Source organism: Salmo trutta, chromosome 15 (genome assembly GCF_901001165.1).
Source record: "Salmo trutta chromosome 15, fSalTru1.1, whole genome shotgun sequence".
NCBI classification, from domain to species: Eukaryota; Metazoa; Chordata; class Actinopteri; order Salmoniformes; family Salmonidae; genus Salmo; species Salmo trutta.
In genome coordinates this window covers 36,887,043-36,914,869 of record NC_042971.1, presented here as the reverse complement: position 1 = coordinate 36,914,869, position 27,827 = coordinate 36,887,043, and the positions used below count along the sequence as shown (strand labels likewise).

The 27,827-nt window shown below is 42.0% G+C and overlaps 2 protein-coding genes across 4 annotated transcripts; both read right to left on the bottom strand.

Annotated features, from left to right (window-relative positions):
* On the bottom strand, window positions 1–27,608 carry LOC115148915 (alkaline ceramidase 3). Of its 2 annotated transcripts, XM_029691225.1 has the most exons (12): window positions 27,536–27,608; window positions 14,311–14,436; window positions 6,334–6,444; window positions 3,302–3,354; window positions 3,002–3,054; window positions 2,554–2,635; window positions 2,419–2,454; window positions 1,318–1,376; window positions 989–1,090; window positions 778–882; window positions 516–561; window positions 1–405 (listed from the first exon to the last, which is right to left on the bottom strand). In XM_029691225.1, exons 2-12 carry the CDS (start codon window positions 14,411–14,413, stop codon window positions 352–354), a joined length of 804 nt encoding a protein of 267 aa, XP_029547085.1. In that variant the 5' UTR covers window positions 14,414–14,436; window positions 27,536–27,608; the 3' UTR covers window positions 1–351. The 2 variants fall into 2 exon arrangements, with proteins under 2 accessions (XP_029547085.1, XP_029547086.1); XM_029691226.1 differs by lacking the exon at window positions 27,536–27,608 and having other exon boundaries at window positions 14,311–14,612.
* Window positions 21,607–27,783, bottom strand: LOC115148914 (tsukushin-like). Of its 2 annotated transcripts, XR_003866765.1 has the most exons (3): window positions 27,536–27,783; window positions 24,768–24,843; window positions 24,530–24,659 (listed from the first exon to the last, which is right to left on the bottom strand). XR_003866765.1 is itself a non-coding variant. In XM_029691224.1 (2 exons), the coding sequence occupies exon 2, from the start codon at window positions 23,320–23,322 to the stop codon at window positions 22,255–22,257; it is 1,068 nt and encodes a 355-aa protein (XP_029547084.1). In that variant the 5' UTR covers window positions 23,323–23,330; window positions 27,536–27,671; the 3' UTR covers window positions 21,607–22,254. The 2 variants fall into 2 exon arrangements, 1 of the variants encoding a protein (XP_029547084.1); XM_029691224.1 differs by lacking the exons at window positions 24,530–24,659; window positions 24,768–24,843 and adding an exon at window positions 21,607–23,330 and having other exon boundaries at window positions 27,536–27,671.
* Between the last annotated feature and the right edge of the window lie 44 nt (window positions 27,784–27,827).

The window sequence follows — 27,827 nt, the reverse complement described above, 5'->3', positions numbered from 1 at the left end:
TTCTTTTTTTTGCGGTATCCATATTCCAGGAAATATGTTCGAGTAAATTTAAACAGAATGTCACTACAACATCACCACCAAAATCTAATAATCTACTATATTGTGATAGACGAAAGCGAAAAATCATATAATTCCATGTAAACTCTCAATGCTATACTGTACTTGGCAAATCGTCACAGTGCAGAACCAAAGGGTCCCTGGAGTGGTAGGTTGGGGTGTAGCCTGCTGCCCTCTGGTAGTGGGGTGCATATGTCCCATAGACAGCAGAGGGGGGTTGGCAGACTGGCAGGTCAGGTCTCTGTGCTGATGCCTGTTGAATGGCAGTCACCATCCTTCATGGTCCCCAGTCACTCAGCTAGTCTTTTGTGCCTCAATGTGCAACATGGGCCACACTCCACATAGGAACTGATTGAACACATTGTAGACCAGTGTTAAGTTAGTGTTGGTATTGTGGTGCAATATACACAAGCATAGGACTGGGATGTGTTGAAGAACTGGGAGGAGAGAACGCTTACCTTTACATTTGGTCTGTGTTTGAGAAAGGTTGACCTTATCTGGAGGCTACGTGACAACAGAACATTTTAGATTTTTTTTGTGATACATTGTTGTAAGAATCATCTAATCAGTCATTACACTTAAATCATAAACTACGCAAGATACCAGTCAATTTTTCATCCAACAATGACGATGTTCTTGAAGCAGCATAAATCAATTTAAGTGGGAACAAATACAAAGAGCAGATCCCATATAAAGCCTATAGATCTATTCATGGCTTACCTGAAGAGTATGTGTAGGTAGGAGCCCAGGCCTGTGAGGATGTGCCACCAGGCATGGAACTGTGTCACCGCCCCAACAACAGGGGGCAGTCTCTGTCTGGTGGATCTAAAAGGAGAGTGGCGAGCAGAGAGAGAGTTTTACATTTTGATTCTGTCTACAAATGGATGTTCATATTCTGTTGGCAGAATTTGTCATTTGGTTGTACATTTACCTGAGTGAGTCACAGGCCAGATTATCAATGTTCCACAACAGGAACCCCAGCAAAAAGACACTCAGGGAGATGTAGCACACAGGTTTGAGCCAGGGGTACACCCTGCAATGGAAACACATGGAGTCAGATGAGATGTATAAACACTGTTATAACTGTAGTTTCTGAAAATGTCATCCAGAATCACAAATATCAGGATACCAGCAGCATCCAGTGAGTGAGTGGCTATTAAACAATTGATATACATTGTAAGGATAATAAATGTACTCTTGACCTCTTAGTTAATTTCCCAAACTACTGGGCCACATTTCTGCTGCCACACTGCCACTTACCATGTAACTATGAAGATAGAGCGCATCACCAAGCATGCTACAAGTGCACCATACATGACCTGAGGGGTGAGGACACACAAAGAACACACTTTGAAAAGCAACCAAATCTAGACCTGTCATATTTTACAGTAGCCTAAACCTGGTGTTTTCAGAACAAAGGTGAAATGAAGTGTGAGGTGTATAATGCACGTTTTCAACCAGTCTGCTCAACACTAAGGACCTTGATAGACAACACTACTGTACAGCATGTACATGTTCCAACCACAAGGTTGTGCTAAATCCATGCTCAAATAAAGACTGCTATTTTGTGACAGTTAATGAAACATATAAATGGTCACAGTTGTTGTATTGTATCTAAATGGGTACACTCTAGCAAATCAAATACTTGCATCAGTTTGGTAAGAATCCGTTTAAATAATATGCTGACATATGCTGATATAGAGCTCATCTAACTGCCATCTAACTGTCTCCAAGGACCACAATGGATAAACACCTTCTTTGGGCTTTAATGTGTTTTTATCCTCAATCATTTTTAATGTTTGTAATGTTGTCTCCGGCTGGAGCAGCCTACTTCTTTTAAATATCTAATAAATAAATTCCATGTCCGCTAAAACTGACTGTTGTGGGCATGTTTATGGCTAAATGTGTGCCACCATGGAGCGGTGGGGTTTAGTAAGCAGAGGGGGCTCTAAAGTGTAAACAAAGGTTGCTTTGTCACTTTGTTTCTGTTGTTGTGGAGCAACACAGACGCTTCTCTAGACTCTCAATATCCACAGCCTCACTGACTATTGTGAGGTATGCTAGAGAGGAGTTTATAATACAACTGTAACCTGGAGTTTTAAGATCAGACTGAGCCATAGTCAAAAGGTGTTGTGCGACATTGTCAATAGCCCAAAGTGACAATGCTGCAAAATATTAGATTCCTGAACAGAGACATTTGAACGGACATGCCACAATAGCAATCTAACTGGATCTAACAGGACCTCATGTCCGGCTGTTTCCACAGTTAGCCAGGGGCAATATGTACTAATGAAACAGTAAACTCTAAAAGCAAACAAAGAGCATGCTCACTGAAGAGTGAAAATGTACTCTCTTTCTTACCTGGTGAAAGACTGGCTCTTTCCATTGTAAGTACACCTGGGGAAAAGAGAATTGAGATAGTGACATTAATCATTGACATATAGTCATGGAATGAAAAGGGACAAAACAGTTGTGTGGGAAATATAAGACACTCACCACACTGACTGAGACACTGAAGATGAATAACAACATGATAGGGAATACACCCAGAGTGTTTTGTTGCTTGAAGCATTCATATCTGCAACAGAAAAAATGAATTAATTTCTCATTCCTCTAATAAAACACATATTTGTAATTATAGACATACAGTATACAGTAAGGCTTTTGAGAGGGATGGAGAGAAAGATGATGAAAGATGACCCAGTTAAAATGGGGGAAGTGCAAGTGGCACTGAATCAATAGACATCAGCTCCGTTACATGTCATCTATAGCCATGAAAAATGTGTGTTTTCTTGGGATAAATCAATTGTAGGATTGGATTAACTTTTCATTGATCACATGTATACTGCCCTCAAATTACTTTCAGTGGGCTTTGGGCCTGGGCTGCTCAATGGCAATGGCACTGTGAAAGTTGGAGTGTAAATTCATTATGTTGGGTACTTACAGACAGTAGACAAAGACACAGGTGCTGTAGATCATTGGCAGCTCGTCCAGCAACTGTGGGGGACAGACAGCAGAGACACAGATAGTGATGTATAATGGGATGGTCGGCGCAAACCTTACTTATAAGGAGAGTTGAAAAACAGTTTCATGAACATTCTGCAGGAAACGATGAGGTGACATTTTGTATGTCCTTAACAGCTGAAAAAGTCCATGCAATTATGAGAACACAGTGATCTATGGTGGATGCATACAGTATGCTGACAAATCATTATTTATTTTTAGATACTAAAAGTCAGCTCACCTGCATCTCATATTGCAGCGTCATATGGAAGCACCAGGAACCAATGCCAACAGCTGGAACAAAAGAAGAGATCACATCAAACAACCAGCAAGAGGCATAGACATTCAAACCCATCTTTCAAATAAAGGTAAGCATCTTGATAATGCAATTTCAGTCTAAAAATGCTCTCACTTTAAACGACATTACAAGGCTAACTTTGCCAAATCCTTGTGACTGTAAGGTTATACTATAGGTTATATGGGTCAAAGACGAGACGTGTAAATTTGGTGTCCGAAGGCCATTCATTTAACATAAAAAGATAAATCTGTATGAATATTATATTAAATCACTCAACTGTTACCCTTAGTTTGACCCAGAAATATTTGTTTTGCAAACTATTAAATTAAGTTATTGAGCTCTAAAGCGTCAAAATGTCCTGCAGTGTAACTGTCCAGGTTAAGATTCTAATGACAAAAGTGTTTTTAAAATGTAGAAATTCATCCTAAAAATATAAATGAACACCCATGGCATTATTGTGTTAGTGTTTGCAACAATAACTCAGCAAAAAAAGAAACGTCCCTTTTTCAGGACCCTGTCTTTCAAAGATAATTCGTAAAAATCCAAATAACTTCACAGATCTTCATTGTAAAGGGTTTAAACACTGTTTCCCATGCTTGTTCAATGAACCATAAACAATTCATGAACATGCACCTGTGGAACGGTCATTAAGACACTAACAGCTTACAGACGATGGGCAATTAAAGTCACTTAGGACACTAAAGAGGCCTTTCTACTGACTCTGAAAAACACCAAAAGAAAGATGCCTATGGTCCCTGCTCATCTGCGTGAACGTGCCTTATAGGCTGACCACGACGTGAGCGTTGCAAAATATATTTAGAAATCTATGTTATTCAATTATTGCACCCACACTGCTCTCGCGCGCCAACGAGCATCATGGGCTAAAATAGAAATCAGTTCTATTTCTGACGCAGATCGCGCTGCAAGTCCTGCATCTCCCATCTCCTCATTGGTTTGTAGAAGCAGGTACCCACGTGCCATCTCCTCATTGGTTATACCCACGTGGGTGACTGAAGACGAACGAGGTCAGTGGCGGTAATGCACCTAATTTATGAAAGTTGCCAATCGCAATATAACGTCAAGAAGAAAAGAAAAGGCCTGGAAGGAAGAGAGATGACTAGAAACGATTCGGTTGACCGTTTTATGTGTGGATTAATTGTCGGAGTAGAGGACCTTGGGCATATCAGGTAAAATAACAACTCAATGTTTATATCCCAGGACAAATTAGCTAGCAAGTGCAAGCTAGCTAGCTAAATTGCCATAAATGTTTAATGCTTTTTGACCTGTCCCCAAATTAATGTAATTGGTTCAGAGTTTGTTTTGATATTTTAACCTGCGTGTCGTGATCGCGTTTGGTGTGGGGGGGACAAAATAAATTTATGCACGATGGCGCCTAAGACAGGGAGACAGGACGGACAGCTGATCGTCCTCGCAGTGGCAGACCTCGTGTAACAACACCTGCACAGGATCGGTACATCCGAACATCACACCTGCGGGACAGATACAGGATGGCAACAACAACTGCCCGAGTTACACCGGGAACGCACAATCCCTCCATCAATGCCCAGACTGTCCGCAATAGGCTGAGAGAGGCTGGACTGAGGGCTTGTAGGCCTGTTGTAAGGCAGGTCCTCACCAGACATCACCGGCAGCAACGTCGCTGTTGGGGCACAAACCCACCGTCACTGGACCAGACAGGACTGGCAAAAAGTGCTCTTCACTGACGAGTCACGATTTTGTCTCACCAGGGGTGATGGTCGGAGAGGTTAACTAAATATAGAGAGGTTAACTAAATATGCAGGTTTAAAAATATATACTTGTGTATTGATTTTAAGAAAGGCATTGATGTTTATGGTTGGAGCAACGTGTACCTAAGCGATTATATGCAACGCAGGACAGGCTAGATAAACTAGTAATATCATCAATGATGTGTAGTTAACTAGTGATTATGATTGATTAATTGTTTTTTATAAGATAAGTTTAATGCTAGCTAGCAACTTACCTTGGCTTCTTACTGCATTCGCGTAACAGGCAGGCTCCTCATGGAGTGCAATGTAAAGCAGGTGGTTAGAGCGTTGGACTAGTTAACCGTAAGGTTGCAAGATTGAATCCCTGAGCTGACAAGGTAAAAATCAGTCGTTCTGCCCCTGAACAAGGCAGTTAACCCACCGTTCCCAGGCCGTCATTGAAAATAAGAATGTGTTCTTAACTGACTTGCCTAGTTAAATAAAGGTTAAAAAAAAAGAACAAAAAAAAGAATCGGCGTCCAAAAATACCGATTACCGATTCTTATGAAAACTTGAAATCGGCCCTAATTAATCGGCCATTCCGATTAATCGGTCGACCTCTAGTCTTTGACCCATATATGTGTTATCAGATATGAGTAAATCATGCTAATAATTCCAGATGCCTATGGAACACTTAAAACTGGAGGCAAAAGAAACCTGTTTAGGCAAGGGGCTGGCTAGCGGAGTAGAACACTTGAAAAAGAAAAGGAGAGCCGTACACTAGGAGCTCAGATGAAATAATTTAAAAACCAACGTCTCGACAGACAAGCTGTCTTCATCAGGGTAGAATGACAAACACTGCGGGTCACTAGTTTATATAGTTTCAAAGGACACACAGGTGTCTGTAACTGTGGCTTGATTTCATTGGTTAATTTACAGATATAAATAGAACATATAAAAAGCATGAATGGATAACATACGATCATAGATACAAATAGGTTACATAGGCCTACAAACTGTAAATGTTTGTAGGCCTAGGTAGGGAAATTTGATCTACGATTGTATGTTATCCGTTCATGCTTTTTATATGTTCTATTTATATCTGTAAATTAACCAATGAAATCAAGCCACACCCGGCCATGTTTACATACAGACACCTGTAATTATACCCATATGAAACATTGGTTATTAAATTATTGCAACTGAGATCCTAGCGTGTGCGGCTTTCCTTGTCTATGGAACACCTACCTGCCAGTCCAAGGAAGGAGTAGACGTAGCGGAACTCTAGGCCATCTTTATACGTCCGGATGGCACCGTAGATAGGAGGCAGGATCATAATCAGGTTACTGACAGTGTTCCCTGTACAACAAGATAACAGACAGAGCAACTGTCAGCGGAAGACAATACAACATGTACTGTATGACAGCAAACAACAAAAACAGTCATTTGGTGTATATGAGTAGTGTCTCTTAGCAGACAGAAAACAAGGTTTTAGAGAAAGAATCGTGTTTACATTCTGTAAGCAAGAATTAGACTGGTAAAATTAGTTTAATTTAGTCATTCATTTGAAGATTTCACCACACCCAGTGATGGTTAGTGATCAAGTTAGGAATTTAATATATAGACTGATGGGAAATGGACATGCTAATGATTAGAATGGTGCTTAATGGGGCTTATACAGCATGCAAGAGGTAAAACACTAAAAGAGCTCCCTGGCTAACTCAGTTCTTTGTTCCTCCTGCATCCAGAGTTTGAAGCCTAGTCTCGGAAATCTCAGACGTGGCGCATTGTTTACATTGAGGGAGGCAACCCGTCTGCCAACACTCTTAGAAAAAAAGAGTTCCAAAAGAGTTCTTCGGCTGTCCCCATAGGATAACCCTTTTTGGTTTCAGGTAGAAATCTTTTGGGTTCCATGTAGAACGCTCTGGGAAAGGGTTCTACATGGAACCCAATAAGGTTCTACCTGGAACCAAACAGGATCTTCAAAGGGTTCTCCTATGGGGACAGCAAAATAACCCTTTTAGGTTCTGGATAGCACCTTTAACTTGTTGGGGCTAGGGGGCAGTATTTGCACGGCCGGATAAAAAACGTACCCGATTTAAACTGGTTACTACTCTTGCCCAGAAACGAGAATATGCATATAATTAGTAGATTTGGATAGAGAACAATCTAAAGTTTATAATACTGTTTGAATGGTGTCTGTGAGTATAACAGAACTCATATGGCAGGCCAAAATCTGAGAAGATTCCATACAGGAAGTGCCCTGTCTGACAATTTGTTGTCCTTCAGTTGCATCTCTATCGAAAATACAGCCTCTCTGCTGTAACGTGACATTTTCTAAGGCTTCCATTGGCTCTCAGAAGGCGCCAGAAAGTGTAATGGGGTGTCTGCTGTCTCTGGGCGAAGAACAGCAGGAGAATTTGTGAGTGGTCAGCCTGGGAACAGTGACACTGGAGATGCGCATTCATGAGAATTCTCCATTTTGTTCTTTCAGCCTTTGAATGAATACAACGTCGCCCGGTTGGAATATTATCGCTATTTTACGAGAAAAATAGCATAAAAATTGATATTAAACAGCGTTTGACATGCTTCAAAGTACGGTAATGGAATATTTTTACATTTTTTGTCACGAAATGCACTCGCTCGTCACCCTTCGGATAGTGACCTGAATGCACGAACAAAACAGAGGTATTTGGATATAACTATGGATTATTTGGAACCAAAACAACATTTGTTGTTGAAGTAGACGTCCTGGGAGTGCATTCTGATGAAGAACAGCAAAGGTAATCCAATTTTTCTAATAGTAATTCTAATAGTAAATGATGTAAAGGCTTTAGAAGCTTCTGATATGCTAATTGACATCATTTCAGACAATTGGAGGTGTAACTGTGGATGTATTTCAAGGCCTACCTTCAAACTCAGTAGCCTTTTTGCTTGACATCATGGGAAAATCAAAAGAAATCAGCCAAAACCTCAGAATTTTTTTTTAGATTTTTGTAGACCCCCACAATTGTAGACCTCTACAAGTCTGGTTCATCCTTGAGAGCAATTTCCAAACGCCTGAAGGTACCATGTTCTTCTGTACAAACAATAGTACCCAAGTATAAACACCATACCATGCAGAAGTCATATCGCTAAAGAAGGAGACGCGTTCTGTCTCCTAGAGATGAACGTACTTTGGTGTGAAAAGTGCAAATCAATCCAAGAACAACAGCAAAGGACCTTGTGAAGATGCTGGAGGAAACAGGTACAAAATTATCTATATCCACAGTAAAACGAGTCCTATATCGTCATAACCTGAAAGGCCACTCAGCAAGGAAGAAGCCACTGCTCCAAAACCGCCATAAAAAAGCCAGACTACGGTTTGCAACTGCACATGGGGACAAAGGTCGTACTTTTTGGACAAATGTCCTCTGGTCTGATGAAACAAAAATAGAACTGTTTGGCCATAATGACCATCGTTATGTTTGGAGGAAAAAGGGGGAGGCTTGCAAGCCGAAGAACACCATCCCAACCGTGAAGCGCGGGGGTGGCAGCATCATGTTGTGGGTGTGCTTTGCTGCAGGAGGGACTGGTGCACTTCACAAAATAGATGGCATCATGAGGTGGGAAAATTATGTGGCTATATTGAAGCAACATCTCAAGACGTCAGTCAGGAAGCTATAGCTTGGTCGCAAATGGGTCTTCCAAATGGACAATAACCCCAAGCATACTTCCAAAGTTGTGTCAAAATGGCTTAAGGACAACAAAGGCATTGTATTGGAGTGGCCATCACAAAGCCCTGACCTCAATCCTATAGAAAATTTGTGGGCAGAACTGAAAAGGCGTGTGCGAGCAAGGAGGCCTACAAACCTGACCCAGTTACACCAGCTCTGTCAGGAGGAATGGGCCAAAATTCACCCAACTTATTGTGGGAAGCTTGTGGAAGGCTACCTGAAACATTTGACCCAAGATAAACAATTTAAAGGCAGTGCTACCAAATACTAATTGAGTGTATGTAAACTTCTGACCCACTGGGAATGTGATGAAAGCTGAAATAAATCATTTTCTACTAATATTCTGACATTTCACATTCTTAAAATAAAGTGGTGATCCTAACTGACCTAAGACAGGGAATTTTTACTAGGATTAAATGTCAGGAATTGTGAAAAACTGAGTTTAAATGTATTTGGCTAAGGTGTATGTAAACTTCCGGCTTCAACTGTAGGTTGGATGTCTGTTGTACATTATTTATGTTTTACATTAGGCTGGTGTTGTACATTACATACACACCTGTATATGTATGTGTATGTATGTATGTCTTTCAAAGTCAAATTTCAGTTGGACCTTGTGTGTAATTGACCAATAAAGTGATCGTACTCTTAATCTTGTGTTGTACATTAGGCTGACTGACTTCAGATCAAATAACAGCAGGCATGCCCCAACGTGCTGTATTCAGTCAAATGCCAGGATCATTCCTGTTTAACGTTTCCGTACGTTGAATTTAGCAAACATGAGGAGAATCTCCTGTTTAACGTACTCTGACCTACCTTAATGTGCAAGCAGCGCTACTATTGTTCTCCTCTGCTGAGGTTTTGAAATCTGAGCTCTAGCACACACACAATAGCACAAAAATTGTGGTGGCCTCTTTCTTTGTCTGTCTTCCACATAAAATTTACTGGACATTGCACATTCTAGGCCTTTTATTCTACAATTTGGGACCCATTTAAAAGCCAAACCAACAATTGCCTAAAGCTCTACTAGTCATGTGGACAGCCTGGTCTCATAGACTAGACGTAACATAGTAGATGTAAATCCGGGACACGCAAATTAGTATGTTACATTTTTTAAATATTTTTTTATTTAACCTTTATTTAACTAGGCATTTGGTATGGTTACATAAGACAAACGGTTACTTAAGGCAAAAAAACGAAAGTAGGGTAGTTGGCCGGGGCGGATGGATGGGCGTATAATGCAAACGTCTAGAAACCCAAAGGTTGCGAGTTCGAATCTCATCACAGACAACTTTAGCATTTTAGCTAATTATCAACTTTTCAAATGCTTACGTTTTTTTCTACTTTGCAACTACTTAGCATGTTAGCTAACCCTTCCCCTAACCCAAACCTTAACCATTTTAGATAACCCTTCCCCTAACCCCTAGCCTAGCTAACGTTAGCCACCTAGCTAGAATTCATAACATATCATACATAACATATAGTAGGTTTTGCAAACGATTAACATATTGTTTGTTTTGAAAATGTGTAACATATCATCCGAAATGGGTGCTGGACATCCAAAATAATACATACCATAATAATACATACCTGCTCTTTAATAACTTGTTACTTTTATTTCTTATTCTTATCTGTATTTTTTTAAATTGCATTGGTGGTTAGGGGCTCGTAAGTAAGCATATCACTGTTGTATTCGGCGCATGTGTCACGTTCTGACCTGTAAAGGTGTTATTTGTTAGTGTTTAGTATGGTCAGGACGTGGCAGGGGGTATTTTGTTTATATGTTTCGGGGATTGTTAGTCTATCTGTATAGACAAGGGCTGTTTGATTAGAGTGGTCTAGAGTTTTAGTATATGTTCTATGTTAGGGCATTTTCTATGTTTATTCTAGTCACTCTGTTTCTATGTGCAGTTTTGTTCTTGACCTTCAATTGAAAGCAGCGGCTCCTCGTTGCTTCTGATTGAAGGTCCTATAATTAGGGGTTTGTTTGTATTGTGGATTGTGGGTAGTTGTATTCTGTTTTGTGCTTATCACCTGACAGAACTGTTAGTGTCGTTTCTGTTAATTTTATACGTGTTTCATTTGTTTCTCCTTCTTCAATATTAAAAAAGAAGATGAGTATACACTTCCCTGTTGCGTCTTTGTCCTCCACACACGACACGCGTTACAGCATGTGACTACTGTGACTAATACAATTTGATTTGATACGTAACGTCATACTAAATGGAGTATCTCGGATTTACATACAGAATAATAAAAAATGCTCTGAGACCAGGTTGCAGCGGACTGTGGAGTATCAGTAACACTTGACATTTTTATTTTTTTATTTCACCATTATTTAACCAGGTAGACCAGTTGAGAACAAGTTCTCATTAAGAACTGCGACCTGGCCAAGATAAAGCAAAGCAGTGCGACAAAAACAACAACAGAGTTACACATAAACAAACGTACAGTCAATAACACAATAGAAAAATCTATGTACAGTGTGTGCAAATGTAGAAGAGTAGGCGGGTAAGGCAATAAATAGGCCATAGAAGAGAAATAATTACAATTTAGCATTAACACTGGAGTGATCGATGTGCAAGTAGAGATACTGGGGTGCAAAAGAGCAAGACGATAACAATATGGGGATGAGGTAGTTGGGTGTGCTATTTACAGATTGGCTGTGTACAGGTACAGTGATCGGTAAGCTGCTCTGACAGCTGACGCTTAAAGTTAGAGAGGGAGATATAAGACTCCAGCTTCAGTGATTTTTGGAATTCGTTCCAGTCATTGGCAGCAGAGAACTGGAAGGAAAGGCGGCCAAAGGAGGAGTTGGCTTTGGGGATGACCAGTGAAATATACCTGCTGGAGCGAGTGCTACGGGTGGGTGTTGCTATGGTGACCAGTGAGCTGAGATAAGGCGGGGCTTTACCTAGCAAAGACTTATAGATGACCTGGAGCCAGTGGGTTTGGCAACGAATATGTAGTGAGGGCCAGTCAACGAGAGCATACAGGTCGCAGTGGTGGGTAATATATGGGGCTTTGGTGACAAAACAGATGGCACTGTGATAGACTACATCCAGTTTGCTGAGTAGAGTGTTGGAGGCTATATTGTAAATGACATCGCCGAAGTCAAGGATCGGTAGGATAGTCCGTTTTACGAGGGTATGTTTGGCAGCATGAGTGAAGGAGGCTTTGTTGCGAAATAGGAAGCCGATTCTAGATTTAATTTTGGATTGGAGATGCTTAATGTGAGTCTGGAAGGAGAGTTTACAGTCTAACCAGACACCTAGCTATTTGTAGTTGTCCACATATTCTAAGTCAGAACCGTCCAGAGTAGTAACGCTAGTCAGGCGGGCGGGTGCGGGCAACAATCGGTTGAAGAGCATGCATTTAGTTTTACTAGCATTTAAGAGCAGTTGGAGGCAACGGAAGGAGTGATGTATGGCATTAAAGCTCGTTTGGACGTTTGTTAACACAGTGTCAAAAGAAGGGCCAGATGTATACAGAATGGTGTCATCTGCGTAGAGGTGGATCAGAGAATCACCAGCAGCAAGAGCGACATCGTTGATGTATACAGAGAAATAGTCGGCCCGAGCATTGAACCCTGTGGCACCCCCATAGAGACTGCCAGAGGTCCGGACAACAGGCCCTCGGATTTGACACAATGAACTCTATCGGAGAAGTAGTTGGTGAACCAGGCGAGGCAGTCATTTGAGAAACCAAGACTATTGAGTCTGCCGATAAGAATGCGGTGATTGACCGAGTCGAAAGCCTTGACCAGGTCGATGAAGACGGCTGCACAGTACTGTCTTTTATCGATGGCGGTTATGATATCGTTTAGGACCTTGAGCGTGGCTGAGGTGCACCCATGACCTGCTCGGAAACCATAGTGGAGAAGGTACGGTGGGATTCGAAATGGTCGGTGATCTGTTTGTTAACTTGGCTTTCGAAGATTTTAGAAAGGCAGGGCAGGATGGATATATCGTCTATAACAGTTTGGGTCGAGAGTATCACCCCCCTTTGAAGAGGGGGATGACCGGGACAGCTTTCCAATATTTGGAGATCTCAGGCGATACGAAAGAGAGGTTGAACAGGCTAGTAATAGGGGTTGCAACAATTCCGGCATATCATTTTAGAAAAAGAGGGTCCAGATTGTCTAGCCCAGCTGATTTGTAGGGATCCAGATTTTGCAGCTCTTTCAGAACATCAGCTGTCTGGATTTGGGTGAAGGAGAAGCGGGGGGGGGGGACTTTGGCAGGTTGCTGCAGGGGGTGCTGAGCTGTTGGCCAGGGTTGGGGTACCCAGGTGGAAAGCATGGCCAGCCGTAGAAAAATGCTTATTGAAATTAGCGATTATCGTAGATTTATCGGTGGTGACAGTGTTTCCTTGCCTCAGTGCAGTGGGCAGTTGGGAGGAGGTGCTCTTATTCTCCATGGACTTTACAGTGTCCCAAAACGTTTTGGAATTACTGCTACAGGATGCAAATTTCTGTTTGAAAAAGCTAGCCTTAGCTCATTTACATGGTCACTTTAGTAATACTGTGTTACTACACATTTATAAGAACAATGTAAGTGTTCTGTTATCAGTTCCCAGTACGATGCCTTTTTTCTTCATATGATGCATCATGCATGTAAATAGTCTTTCAACCCAGTGTTTTCACCTTCCCGTGGTCATGAAGGAGAGAAGACAAGGGGTGTTGGATCACTCAGTGTAATCTGAGTCATGAGTGAGTCAGAGAGAGAGAGAAAGGTAAAAGAGCAGTAGTCCAACACAATTAACTATGACCCACTTGACATAGTTCCACCTTAAATACAATGTTGCATCATGAAGTGCCATTTGTAGCCAGATCAGACCTTAACGCATTTTGACAAAAAATTGTTGTATCCTCAGAAAGCCTAGTGCCTGCTGCACTCATAATTTTTTATCACTCTCATGTATCATTCAGAAAGGTATGCAAAAGAAAATCACGAAAGCCGAGTAGCCAGTTTTTATCTTGGAATGGAACTCTTAGTCTTCAGGTTAATTGTCATTAATATAAAACATGTTGCGGGTGTCTATGTGAGAGGCTGTGCTGTTCCAGATTGAAGCTGTCTTGTAGCGACTTTAATGTGCGGTAAATTTTTCGCACCAGTGAATCAATGTATAGCTAGCTCATTGATATAACGTTAGCTAGATAGCCTATTACAGTAATAGCAACGGTACTTGAAAGGGCGGTGCTGCAGCTGCAAGTGAAGTTCTGAGTCATTAGCAGGTCTGCATCGTGGCATCGTACACGCAACTTACTTACCGGTATAAAACATCACCGATAAAATGTATCAGTTATAGTTATATTAAGATAAAATATAAGAGCACCTTGATCTACTGACGCGAGCGTAAGGGAATGTCGTTGTCACCACCAGGCTCATTGTTATGATGTTTACCTACATCCGAGACGGCCTTCTGCAAGGATCCACATCCGTGTTTATTGCATTCGTTTCGTGTCCTAAAACTCCAGTTTAGCCATTCGCATGGTGTCAGATGTACTTACAGAATTCTGCGATGTAGAAAGAGACGACATAATTCTCCTCACACCAATCCAGCGTTGAGGTTGGTCGCCCCCAATATCCCAGTCTGTCTGCTGAGGGAGCCATGATGGAAAAAACGAACGGGAGAGCTGTGTGTGTGAGGGAGGAGTGCAGAATCTTTAGTAATGGATTAATGACTGAGAGGCTCCCTCCATTCCCTCAATTACAGTTAACCTGAGCACAGTTGAGGTTTGGTTTGGCAGGTTGCTGCAGAAACATGCCTACAGGCACAACAGTATTTCCTTACTGCATATTTAGTTGGAAAATAAATGTATCAAAGGAATAGCCCACTTTCTGGTACTCATACTGGCAAATGGTGCAAAATTGTACTTTTACATTTATTAATATGTTGTTATTACTGTGTAATTATAATTTTACCATGTATTTTTAAAAAGCTGGTGATTTATATACCGTAATACATTTTGGGACTTTTAAATGAATAAAATAAACCCATAGATTCTTTAAGAATATAACTTAGAAATTCCTCAAGGGCTTAGGTCAACTGTCATACCCCATCAGAACCCAAAATATGCTTGTTGTTTACTTTGTTAGTAAACAATGCAGGCCTTACTGTAAACACACACTGTAAAGCCTCAAAACATGGTTAAAACTCTCATTTTTATATTATTGATGGTCTGTCCTTGCATCCATAGCTCTGTCTATGAATTTGAAAGCGGTTTCTCCACCCTCATCCCTTCATCAAAATAGTGGCTGGGTAACACCTTGTTATTGTTTGGACTACAGATTGCCCCTTTGAGTGTATTTTATTTATTTATTGGGAAATATACACTGCTTTGTTCCTGACAAAGGTTTAGAAGACCAGTACAAATAGAGGACGCAGGAAGCTGTGACATACTAGCCAGTAATACCAGTTTACAGATAGTTTATTACATTGAGATGACGAGGGTAGCCACATTGTTTTGGGTGGTAAGGCAGCTAGCTATTCTGTAAACAGAAAGCCATTGACATTTGTTTCAGCCTACTTGTCCATGAAGACAATACTGTTCAAGTAGGATACAAACAGCAAAAACAAATTGTGTGTTTGATTACCAGTTATACAAATAATAGCCTAAGCAGTCATCTGGAAACAAAATACTTAAAATCTCTAAGATCATTATAACACACTTTGCCAGTGCTCATAGTGTCACTGACACAATGTCTCATATTTTACTGAGGATATTGTTTTGCTTATGCAAATGTTTTGACATGATACATAAACTAATGTTTAGTTCAACTGCTATGTTTAGCCAAACATTTTCAATAATTATTATTTCTTCTGCTTTCAATGTAACACCAGGATGTGACAAAATCCCTCTGACATGTCTAGTCTCCATCTGTAAATATGTTCACTGCTGTGGCCTGAAGAGAGAAAGCCACGACGTTGCTCAGTGTCACATCCTGTGTGTTAGTACCTGTGCTGCTTTTTCCCCTACTCTTCTGAAACCACTGAAACCAGACCTCTGACTTACTCATTGGAGTCCCACGTACAAAGATAAAAGAAAATCTGATATCAATGTGAAGAGTTTATTTCCAAAACCATATACCCACACGTTTTTCACATTTGTGTTTTCATCAGAAATTATTGCTTATGAGTACCTTCATGTGTGTGTAAAATATTACTGTTCTCAGATTTTTTTATTCATACATTTTTGCTTTTTTATTATTGTATTATTTTTGCAAAACGCAATATAAACTCAGCAAAAAAAGAAACGGCCCTTTTTCAGGACCCTGTCTTTCAAAGATAATTAGTAAAAATCTAAATATCTTCACAGATCTTAACTGTAAAGGGTTTAAACACGGTTTCCCATGCTAAGGTCACAGTTATGAAAACTTAGCACACTAAAGAGGCCTTTCTACTGACTCTGAAAAACACCAAAAGAAAGATGCCCAGGGTCCCTGCTCATCTGCGTGAACGTGCCTTAGGCATGCTGCAAGCAGGCATGAGGACTGCAGATGTGGCCAGGGAAATAAATTGCAATGTCCGTACTGTGAGACACCTAAGACAGCACTACAAGCAGACAGGACGGACAGCTGATCGTCCTCGCAGTGGCAGACCACGTGTAAAAACACCTGCACAGTATTGGTACATCTGAAAATCACACCAGCAGGACAGATACAGGATGGCAACAACTGCCCAAGTTACACCAGGAATGCACAATCCCTCCATCAGTGCTCAGACTGTCAGCAATAGGCTGAGAGAGGCTGGACTGAGGGCTTGTAGGCCTGTTGTAAGGTAGGCCTACCAGACATCACCGGCAACAACGTCGCACAAACCCATCGTCGCTGGACCAGACAGGACTGGCAAAAAGTGCCCTTCTCTGATGAGTCGTGGTTTTGTCTCACCAGGGGTGATGGTCGGATTCGCGTTTATCGTCAACGGAATGAGCGTTACACGGAGGCCTGTACTCTGGAGCGGGGTCGATTTGGAGGTGGAGGGTCCGTCAGAGGTCGAGACAGCAGGTGCGTTAGAGAGAGAGAGTCGAAAACAGTAGGTCCGGGACAAGGTAGTACGTCCGGTGAACAGGTCAGGGTTCCCTAGCCACAGGCAGAACAGTTGAAACTAGAGCAGCAGCACGACCAGGTGGACTGGGGACAGCCAAGATTTTGGTATAATTTGGGTTAGTAATCCATGTTTGTTTTACCATAGCATAATGTTTGCTGGTAAGTCTTCCCTAGAATATTTGCCCTTATGAAAAACAATAGGCTACTTCCCATAATCAGGTGAATGAAAGTTTTCCTTCAAGTTTACTCTTTCGCAATCATTTTTGGCACTCTATCAAAAAGAGCCCAGTGGGCAATCTGAAAGAGCCCAAAGTTGAAATCATTTTTGAGGATAAATACTGTATCTCTCTGTACTTGGAGATGGCCAATCCTTGTTAATTTCTAATTCTTAAACGGTTTGCACTAGAATACAAATGCAGAATGCAAATAATTAAGCAATATCTAATACAAACTGCTATTTAAAAATGGAGTGGCTGCAGATCTGAGCTTGTTGTCGTTGCAGGCAATCTCAACGCTGTGCGTTACAGGGAAGACATCCTCCTCCCTCATGTGGTACCCATCTTGCAGGCTCATCCTGACATGACCCTCCAGCATGACAATGCCACCAGCCATACTGCTCGTTCTGTGCGTGATTTCCTGCAAGACAGGAATGTCAGTGTTCTGTCATAGCCAGCGAAGAGCCGGATCTCAATCCCATTGAGCACGTCTGGGACCTGTTGAATCGGAGGGTGAGGGCTAGGGCCATTCCCCCCAGAAATGTCCAGAACCTTGCAGGTGCCTTGGTGGAAGAGTGGGGTAACATCTCACAGCAAGAACTGCCAAATCTGGTGCAGTCCATGAGGAGGAGATGCACTGCAGTACTTAATGCAGCTTGTGGCCACACCAGATACTGACCCCCCCTTTGTTTAGGGACACATTATTCAATTTCTGTTAGTCACATGTCTGTGGAACTTGTTCAGTTTATGTCTCAGTTGTTAAATCTTGTTATGTTCATACAAATATTTACACATGTTAAGTTTGCTGAAAATAAACACAGTTGACAGTGAGAGGACATTTATTTTTTGCTGAGTTTATATCCATAGTTTAACTGGAATGGAATGTTTGTATCTTATATATTTGACTGTGGTTGCCTCATCTAGCTATCTTAAGGTGAATACACTTACTGCAAATCGCTCTGGATAAGGCCATCTGCTAAATGACTAAAATCTCAAATATAAATGTTTTACATACATATACAGTATACAGTGCATTCGGAAAGTATTCAGACCACCTGACTTTTCCACATTTTGTTACGTTGCAGCCTTGATTATCTGTTTTCCACCTCATCAATCTACACACAATACCCCATAATGTAAAAGGAAACATTAAAAACAGAAATATCACATTTACATAAGTAATCAGACCCTTTAGTCAGTACTTTGTTGAAGCACCTTTGGCAGCGTTTACAGCCTCGAGTCTTCTTGGGTATGAGTGAAAACTGAAAGCGCGAGCCACCGCATTTAAACATGGCAAGGTGATTGGGAAGATGGCCGAATACAAACAGTGTAGTTATTCCCTCCATAAGGCAATCAAACAGGCAAAATGTCAGTACAGAGACAAAGTGGAGTTGCAATTCAATGGCTCAGACACGAGACGTTTGTGGCAGGGTCTACAGACGATCACGGACTACAAAGGGTAAACCAGCTACGTCGCGGACATCGACGTCTTGCTTACGGATAAGCTAAACACCTTTTTTGGCCGCTTTGAGGATAACACAGTGCCACCGATGCGGCCAGCTACCAAGGACTGTGGGCTCTCATTCTCCGTGGCCGATGTGAGTAAGACATTTAAGCGTGTTAACTCTCGCAAGGCTGCCGGCCCAGACGGCCTCCCTAGCCGCGTCCTCACAGCATGCGCAGACCAGCTGGCTGGAGTGTTTACGTACATATTCAATCTCTCCCTATGTAACAGTTTTGCTTCCGTCCCCGTCCTCGCCCCTACTTGAGCTCGAACCAGGGATCCTCTGCACACATCAACAACTGACACCTTTGAAGCATCGTTACCTATGGAAACAACAACTTCAAGGTCTCAGAGCGAGTGCCGTCACCGATTGAAAGGCTATTAGCGCGCACCCTGCTAACTAGCTAGCCATTTCACACCGGTTACACCTAACCCAGTCTGCTGTCCCCACATGCTTCAAGATGTCCACCATTGTTCCTGTACCCAAGGATGCAAAGGTAACTGAACTAAATGATTATCGCCCCGTAGCACTCACTAATGTCATCATGAAGCTCTGTGAGAGACTAGTCAAGGATCATATCACCTCTACCTTACCTGACACCTTAGACCCACTTCAATTTGCTTACCACCCCAATAGATCCACAGACGATGCAATTGCCATCGCACTGCACACTGCCCTATCACATCTGGACAAGAGGAATACCTATGTACGAATGCTGTTCATTGACTATAGCTCAGCATTCAACACCATAGTACCCTCCAAGCTCATCATTAAGCTCAGGGCCCTGGGTCTGAACCCCACCCTGTGCCACTGGGTCCTGGACTTCTTGACGGGCCGCCCCCCATGTGGTGAAGGTAGGAAACAACACCTCCACTTCACTGATTCTCAACACAGGGGCCCCACAAGGGTGTGTGCTCAGCCCCCTCCTGTAGTCCCTTTTCACCCATGACTGCTTGGGCACGCACGTCTCCAACTCAATGATCAAGTTTGCAGATGACACAACAGTAGTAGGACTGATTACCAACAATGACGAGACAGCCTACAGGCAGGAGGTGAGGACCCTGGGAGTGTGGTGCCAGGAAAATAACCTCTCACTCAGCATCAACAAAACAAAGGACCTCATCGTGGACTTCAGGTAACAGCAGAGGGAGCACCCCCTATCCACATTGACGGGACTGCAGTGGAGAAGGTGGAAAGCTTCAAGTTCCTCGGCGTACACATCACTGACAAACTGAAATGGTCCACCCACACAGACAGTGTGGTGAAGAAGGTGCAACATCACCTCTTCAACCTCAGGAGGCTGAAGAAATTTGGCTTGTCCCCTAAAACCCTCACAAACTTTTACAGATGCACAATTGAGAGCATCCTGTTGGGCTGTATCACCGCCTGGTACGGCAACTGCACCACCCGCAACCGCTGGGCACTCCAGAGGGTGGTGCGGTCTGCACAACACATCACCGGGGGCAAACTACCTGCCCTCCAGGACATCTACAGCACCCAATGTCACAAGAAGGCCAAAAAGATCATCAAGGACAACAACCACCCGAGCCACTGCCTGTTCACCCCGCTATCATCCAGAAGGCAAGGTCAGTGCAGGTGCATCAAAGCTGGGACCGAGAGACTGAAAAGCAGCTTCTATCTCAAGGCCATCATACTGTTAAATAGTCATCACTATCACCTTAGAGGCTGCTGCCCTATATACGTAGACTTGAAATCACTGGCCACTTTAATAATGGAACACTAATCACTTTAATAATGTTTACATATTTTGCATTACTCATTTGCATGTGTATATACGGTATTCTATTCTACTTCACAGTATTTTAAGTCTATGCTGCTCCGACATTGCAAATTGTCTACGGACAATTCCTTTCGACCTCATGGCTTGGTTTTTGCTCTGACATGTACTGTCAATTGTGGGACCTTATATAGACATCCAAATCATGTCCAATCAATTTAATTTACCACAGGTGGACTCCAATCAAGTTGTCGAAACATCTCAAGGATGATCAATGGAAACAGGATGCACCTGAGATTAATTTTGAGTGTCCTAGCAAAAGGTCTGAATACTTATGTAAATATTGTGTGTAGATTGATGTGGAACATTTTTTATTTAATCAATTTTATAATAATGCTGTAATGTAACAAAATGTTGAAAAAGTCAAGGGGTCTGAGTACTTTCCGAATGCACTGTATATATTTATTTTTACATTTAAATGTTGATGTCACAAACATAGCATTTGTACAGTTGTTTATTAAAATTGTAGTTATTTGTTACATTTGACTGTGTAAAACCTGCCATGATTAGATTGTGTTTTTTTCCACTCTCTCTTTCATTATTTCCTTAAACTATAAAAGCTAATTTACCAACATTTCTGAAAATGGATATATAGTGTTTTGGAATGAAACTCTTCATTCATCTCTACAACTAAGGGGATGTGTCAAAATGATTGTCAAACATGGCCAGCTTGCCTGTTTCCATTAGCCAAAGGCCAAATAGTGGAGATGATGCAACATTTCATTTGAGATTGGACTGTGGCAAGTGGGTCAGAGTTTATTTGAACCTAAACTATTTCAACCTTTCCTCTGATTTGCTTGTTCAACAGTAAGCTTGTTCGTATTTTTTTCTTAACCGTCTCACTATTACATTACCCCGTTGTCCACTTCCCGCATTAGTGGAACTGCATTTGAGGCTTGAGCCCAAATTTCATCCTAAAACTAGTTCTCTCACATGCACTTAACACAATCTGAAGACAGGCACAACACATCCAGTGACTAAACCACAGCAGTGAGAAGAGCTGAACTGTGTGACATCATTACATGACAGTGCAATTCAAATGTGAATATGCCTCCTCAGTGACCACACAACCGCTCGCTGGTGAGTCGCTCCTCAACTCTGTAAACGGTGACAAGACTCTCTTATGTTCACATTTTGTACATGGTGCTATTGACTGTACAGAATGAAACAAACCTTATTATGTGAACCAGTCATAAACTGCACCTTGTGTTGCGGGACCAGAAAAGGGTGTGGAACAAATTGTGTTGCATCCATTTTATTGAAAATACATGTCTCTATTTCAGTCATTAACAATAGTTGACAGACTTCATATACACAACATGTGTCCAAGGCAATACTGTAGAAAATGTTGCAAAAACATATTTCTAATGTTATTAAAAAAAATGTTTGTCGAGTAATCAAAAGGTATTATCTGCCAGCAGAAACTGTTGTAATGTTTAACAATGAGGCCCTCTAAAACGGTTTATTACATTATTAGTCTGATGGACATTAATGCGTCATAACACTGTATGAGTTGTCATGATTTAGTTGAATTAATTCAAAAATAGAAAAGGAATTGAAAACTATAAAACAAGTGCAGGTAATCATTTCTGACTTTGTCCTTGTAAATCGTCACGCGTCGTCATGTTATCAAGATGGTTAGTTCAGTTGCCAGCAAAATGTATTAGCCCATGACCACTGTTCGACACTGGTATTTTATTGCACACTCCCTTGACGCAGTGGAACAAAAGCTATATTTTGAAAATAAGTGCAACCCTTGATGATGATGCACAAATCTGAGGACTGAATTTTGAAATAGTGTGATTACTGTATAAGCTGGTTTCATTGTGAGGCTCTCACTGCTTCTCCACCTTCTTCATTTTGACCAACCTGTTAAGGCCGGCAGACTCATAAAACAATTCCTATGACATCACAGGTCAATTCCTCCCCCCTTGTTGACTGTCCTCCTATCTGTCTGTGGAACTGCACCTGTCTATGGGTCTTCCAACAGTTTACCTTCTCCCTGACAACGATGCTTTTGATGCTGGGCAGGAGGTGGAGAATGTTGCTGGGCAGAGACACCACCCCTGAGTTGGACAGGTTGAGCTCCTGTAAGGCAGCCAGTCCGCTAAACACCTCAGGGTTAAGTGGTCTCAGCCTGCTGTTGTGGGACAGGTCCAGAACCTGCAGGCTGCTCAGCTCACTGAAACTTTGGAGCTGGATGGAGGTGAGCTCAGACAGCCCACTGAGAGACAGGTAAGCCAGATCCCTTAGCCCTGTGAAGCTGTGCCTTTCGATCCTGAGGATGGGGTTTCCGTCCAGGCTCAGAGACCTCAGTGGGAGGCCCTGCAGCTTGGGCACAGCCCTCAGACGATTCCCTGCCAGACTGAGGCTCTGAATGTTAGGAGGGCTTAGCACCTGTGGATCCCTAGTCGTGACCGTGTTCAGCAGGTTGTTAGACAGGTCCACATTGAGAGGTCCTGCACCATGGCCCTTGTTGGAAAAGACCTCCAGGCTGACCTCCTGGAGCCTGTTGCCGCTCAGGTCCACCTCGGCCAGGGGCAAGCCAGAGAAGCAGCCGGGGGCCAGCTCCTCCAGGGTGTTGTGGCTCAGGTCCAAGGTCTCCAGGTAGCGCAACCTGGAGAAGATGCTGCTGTTAAGCCTGGAGAGGAGGTTGTTGCTGAGGTCCAGGCTGGCCAGCGTGGTGTAGCCCGGCCCAGAGAGCATGGAGTCAGCGATGGTGTGGATGGCGCTGGAGGACAGGTCCAGGGAGGAGGTGTCCAGGGGGATGGAGATGGGGACCACCAGGCCATGACCACGGCCCACCCCACTACAGTCGACCCTGGTCAGGCTGAAGCTGTCGAACAGGCCGAAGCTCTCGACTTCACAGCGACAACCTGGGTGGCAGTCCATCACTGCAGCCACATAGTGAAGGACGAGCAAGAACCAAACACTCACACCCAAGAAACTGGACATAGCAAATCCTGAGGAAGATGCAACATGTTTGATTAAATTATGTTTTCATTTCATGCATTCATTACATTCCTATTCAAGAATTTGGTTATTTAGAAGACCTACATTATTACCGTCTTCAAATAATAACTTTTTCCCTCTTAGAATGAATGTAATGTCCCTCAGGACAAGTTCAATCATACGCTCAAATGCACAGAGATAACTAACATTAACACTTTTTCTATTTCTGTTGTCAAGGGAGATGAAAAATACTGAGGAAAGTACTGTATATTTTCAGTATAAATTGCGATATGGTTTTTGGTCAGAGTAAATAACTTTCTCTGTGGGTGAAGCATTGGCTTGACTGTTGTAAATCATACAACCGTCTCTGTGTTCATTCATCCACCATGTATGCATCTATCATAATCTCACATGGAGGGACCACATTTAGAGCCACTTAATATAACAAAAAACACATTAGTCAAAAATCATCATTAATGACCCTTTCCCTTTAATTAACAAAAGCAAACCCTACTGATTTGACCTAGTTCTTTGGCTTGCTCCTCAAGAAATGCTGGCGCCCATGACAGAAGCCAAACCAACGTGAGTTGGTTTGGGGGTGTGGTTTGATGTGTGTTTCTTGGGTGTGTCCTTCACACCACCAAGACACACCCATCTGTCAGAACCTTTCCCGCAGCTGTTTCACCCCACTCAATCCCCACAAACAAACCTCCTGCAGGTTGAGTTCAATAATATACATGCCGATGTATGGTGATATGCCGGAGGAAGCTTTGAATAGGTCAGTAGCCTACAGAGCAATAGGAGAAGAATGCAATTGCTGAATTTATGTAGATATTCTAAACTTAGTGTTTCGATCATTTTTTAAATGTAGTAACAGGTCCATGTAGAATAAACAACCCTTTACAAAATACCATTGAAGCAGGTAGCTGCAGTTGTTATACCAGAGATGTTCTGCTAATATAACAAGGTGCACCTCTCACCTTTCATTGTCATACCCAGCCATTGCGGATACTGTGCCTATCTGCATTTTGTGAGGTGGTAATGAGGCTACCTTATCTAACATGTCAGAGTGGTCATACCTCCCTGTGTGGTGTATCGTATATAACAGGAGTTCCTTCCCTGATCCTGATGCAGAATACACAGGGTTTCTCCCTCCCCATATTGACTGATACCATTCAATTCAATAATAATAAGACAATACAAGTGAAAGTTGTGTCTAGTAACATTTTAATGCAGAGTGCCAGGTCTCTCCATTTAGAGACATCAGTGTCAAGCCCGTCTGTCAGTCTCGACTTCATCACATAATCTTGCAAGTGTATGTGCTGGCTCCATATATGTTTCTGTGAACACATAGTCACTGTTTTATTACCAATTACAGTTAGGATAGGTAATATCTGACACACAAACTGGTACTATGTTAAAGTTTGAACAGGTCAGATAATACCTACTCAATTATGGTCTCCCCATCAAACGACCGTGGCTGGCGACTGGCAAACGCATCTACAGTCCTCTCCATCTGTAGAACTAGGCAGAGTTGAGGCAAAGTTCATCAGTGACGTATGGAATGAAAAGGGTGTTGCAAATACTGGACATTTCTGCTGTACTGTATTATTAGTAATCACCTTCAGTCCCACATTGATGGGCATGGCAGCATAGATCAGCTCCTGGCCCCGCATCAAAGGTATTGGTCAGTCACACACAGACACTGATTAGATTATCAATGTTGGTTATGATTAGTATGGTGGAACCAACCATATCGATGCATTCACCTTTCTATTTCACTTTAGATATCATGATATGTGAAGTGAAATAGAATGGTAAATGCAGCGATCAGGCTGGTTCCACCAGGCTAGGTTATGAAGGTGATTTGGGACAATCCTCGAAACTGCTTTGACCTTTGACCAGGTCAAATGTCACCAACCTAATTCAAGCGTTCTCCCTGTTCCATTTATAGGAAGGCTCACAGCGAGGGATGTCTGCGTGAGTCTGAGGGTCCCCTAGCTGACCTTCTCTATGATGCATGTTCGACTGCAAACTGGACATCTCTTGAACAACTGCAGCTAGCTACATAACCAGCAATAGCGTTATCTAACGTCGTTAGCTAGCTAAGTTATACCAGAGATGTCATTATATTCCAGTATCTCTGGTTATACTCACCAGGCATGGTCAATCCATACGAGGATTTTCAGTCTGCCATCCTATGAACGCGTTGGGAGCGATGAAACAACGGAGCCCCATTCAATGAAGGGAAGCGGAGTGGGCGGAGGGGCGATTTGCACGTGGAGCTTGGCAAAAGGGGCCATGATTTGTTTATATAATTGTAATCCAAACCCAACCTTCATTTATTCACTGAGGTTCCAAACACTGCTTTAGACAAGACTGACTTTATGATCCAAATTATCCCATTTACACTTTGTTGTCAATTTTGACACTCAAATAAATGTTTCTGACTCATATCGATGCCACATAGGCCATTTTCAAAGGGATTATTTTCTTTTTAGGGGCAGTCGCTCTTTAAATACAATAAACTGCTACAGCACACCATCTCAAATACTATAACAACCATCTTCCTTTTCTCTCAGAAGCTACATTTGCACATTGGACATGTTGCGGATGAATCCTAGGCCTACAAGTTTATTCAGTATTCACAGAACATTCTTGTGGCCCTGTGCTCTGTAGTAAATCACACTGCTCAGATGTGTCATGTCAACCGGAGGGGTCACACCTGTCCCCACCTCTGCTCCGGGGAGGGATCAGTTGTGCAGTGTGTTTGTGTGTGTGTGCCCGGACAATGGGGTTATGGTAAAATACCTGCCAAGGGGGGCGCATTGAACTCCAGGTGTGCAGTACAAAGCACAGCTCACCCTATCTGAACTCTGGAACTTGAATGAGCTCTATCTAAATTCACCTAGTATTTTGCATTGGCAATACAACTATTTTGAGTATTATTAGGTTCCATTTTAGATCAACAGAACAGTAAAAGTAAAGGTACCTTATTAGAAAATGACTCAAGTAAAAGTCACGCAGAAAATCCTACTTGAGTATCCTACTCAAATTCCTTATATTAAGCAAACCAGACGGCACCATTTTCTTTTTTATTTACGGATAGCTAGAGGCACGCTCCAACACTCAGACATAATTTACAAACGAAGCATGTGTTTGGTGTGAGTCCGCCAGTTCAGAGGCAGTAGGGATGACCAGGGAATGTTCTCTTAATCAGTGTGTGAATTAGACAATTTTCCTGTCCTGCTAAGCATTCAAAATGTAACGAGTACTTTTGGGTGTCAGGGAAACTGTATGGAGTAAAAAGTACATCATTTTCTCTAGGAATGTAGTGAAGTAAAAGTTGTCAAAAATATGAATAGTAAAGTAGAGTACAGATACCCCCAAAAACTACTTAATTAGTACTTTCAATTATTTTTACTTAAGTACTTTACACCACTGTCTTTGATATTTTTTTTAATGAACAGACTTATTTGAAACTGAGTGCATATACTGCGTGTATTTCCTGTCCTGACAACATTTCTCCTCTCACAGCCTCTATAGATGGATGTGGAGTTGGCCAACAATTCACCAAAATAGAGGAGACCCGTTATTATCACCTCATCTACAATTATCACATCTACAATTACGGCATCCCTTTCCTTTCTCTGCTCTACCATTCTCTCACCACCCCCCTTTTGCTTTCACTGTTCAAAGCATCACTTACTAACACTACATCCTTTATCCTTTCTTTAAGGAGCAAAAGGTGTGTAAAGGCCATTGTATTATTATCTTGACAGATGGACGTTACATTTTGGTCATCAAATAAAAGGAAAGTTTTGGGATTCTGAATAAAAGTATTTACTTGATACGAAACAAATCTAAAATCTTTATTGCATGATTGGACTTATGTAAGCCATGTATGCTTTGGAATCTCTCATGTTCAGATCATTAGCCTATACTACAACAGAGAATCACATAGCAGACTTAACTCCACTCCATGGGGAAGGAAGTTTGAGGAACTTCATCAGAATCTTCCTTCACCAAGTTAAGTCCGCCAGGAATCACATAGACAGCAATGTTATCGTTGTGATCCGTTACAATGTTTCAAAAGTCAACAACAATTGTACTTTCCTCCAGACATAATAGCCTGAGAAAAAAGTAATGTTGACTGTCTTTTGAAAAGTTCAGGACACATTCTATGGGTGATTTGAATGCAATGTAAAGTGCTCACCTTTCTTGAAGAATTGTACCACGTTTGTGGCACTTCTTCAGTCGATATCTTTAGATAGATCCCTTTGCGATGGCAAGAGACAGTATTATGTTAAAACAGACTGTCGTTTACATTTTTTCTCTTTGTCTGCTTCCCCCATCTGCCGTATAACTATTCACCAGTACATTCCATGTAACGACTTTCACGCAAGCAGACGTGTACTGCCCATTTTAACCAACTTCTAACCTCGGTCTTCTCAGATTACTTTTGGGGAAATGCTCGTACCATGGCTCACGATGCAAAATCCACTGCG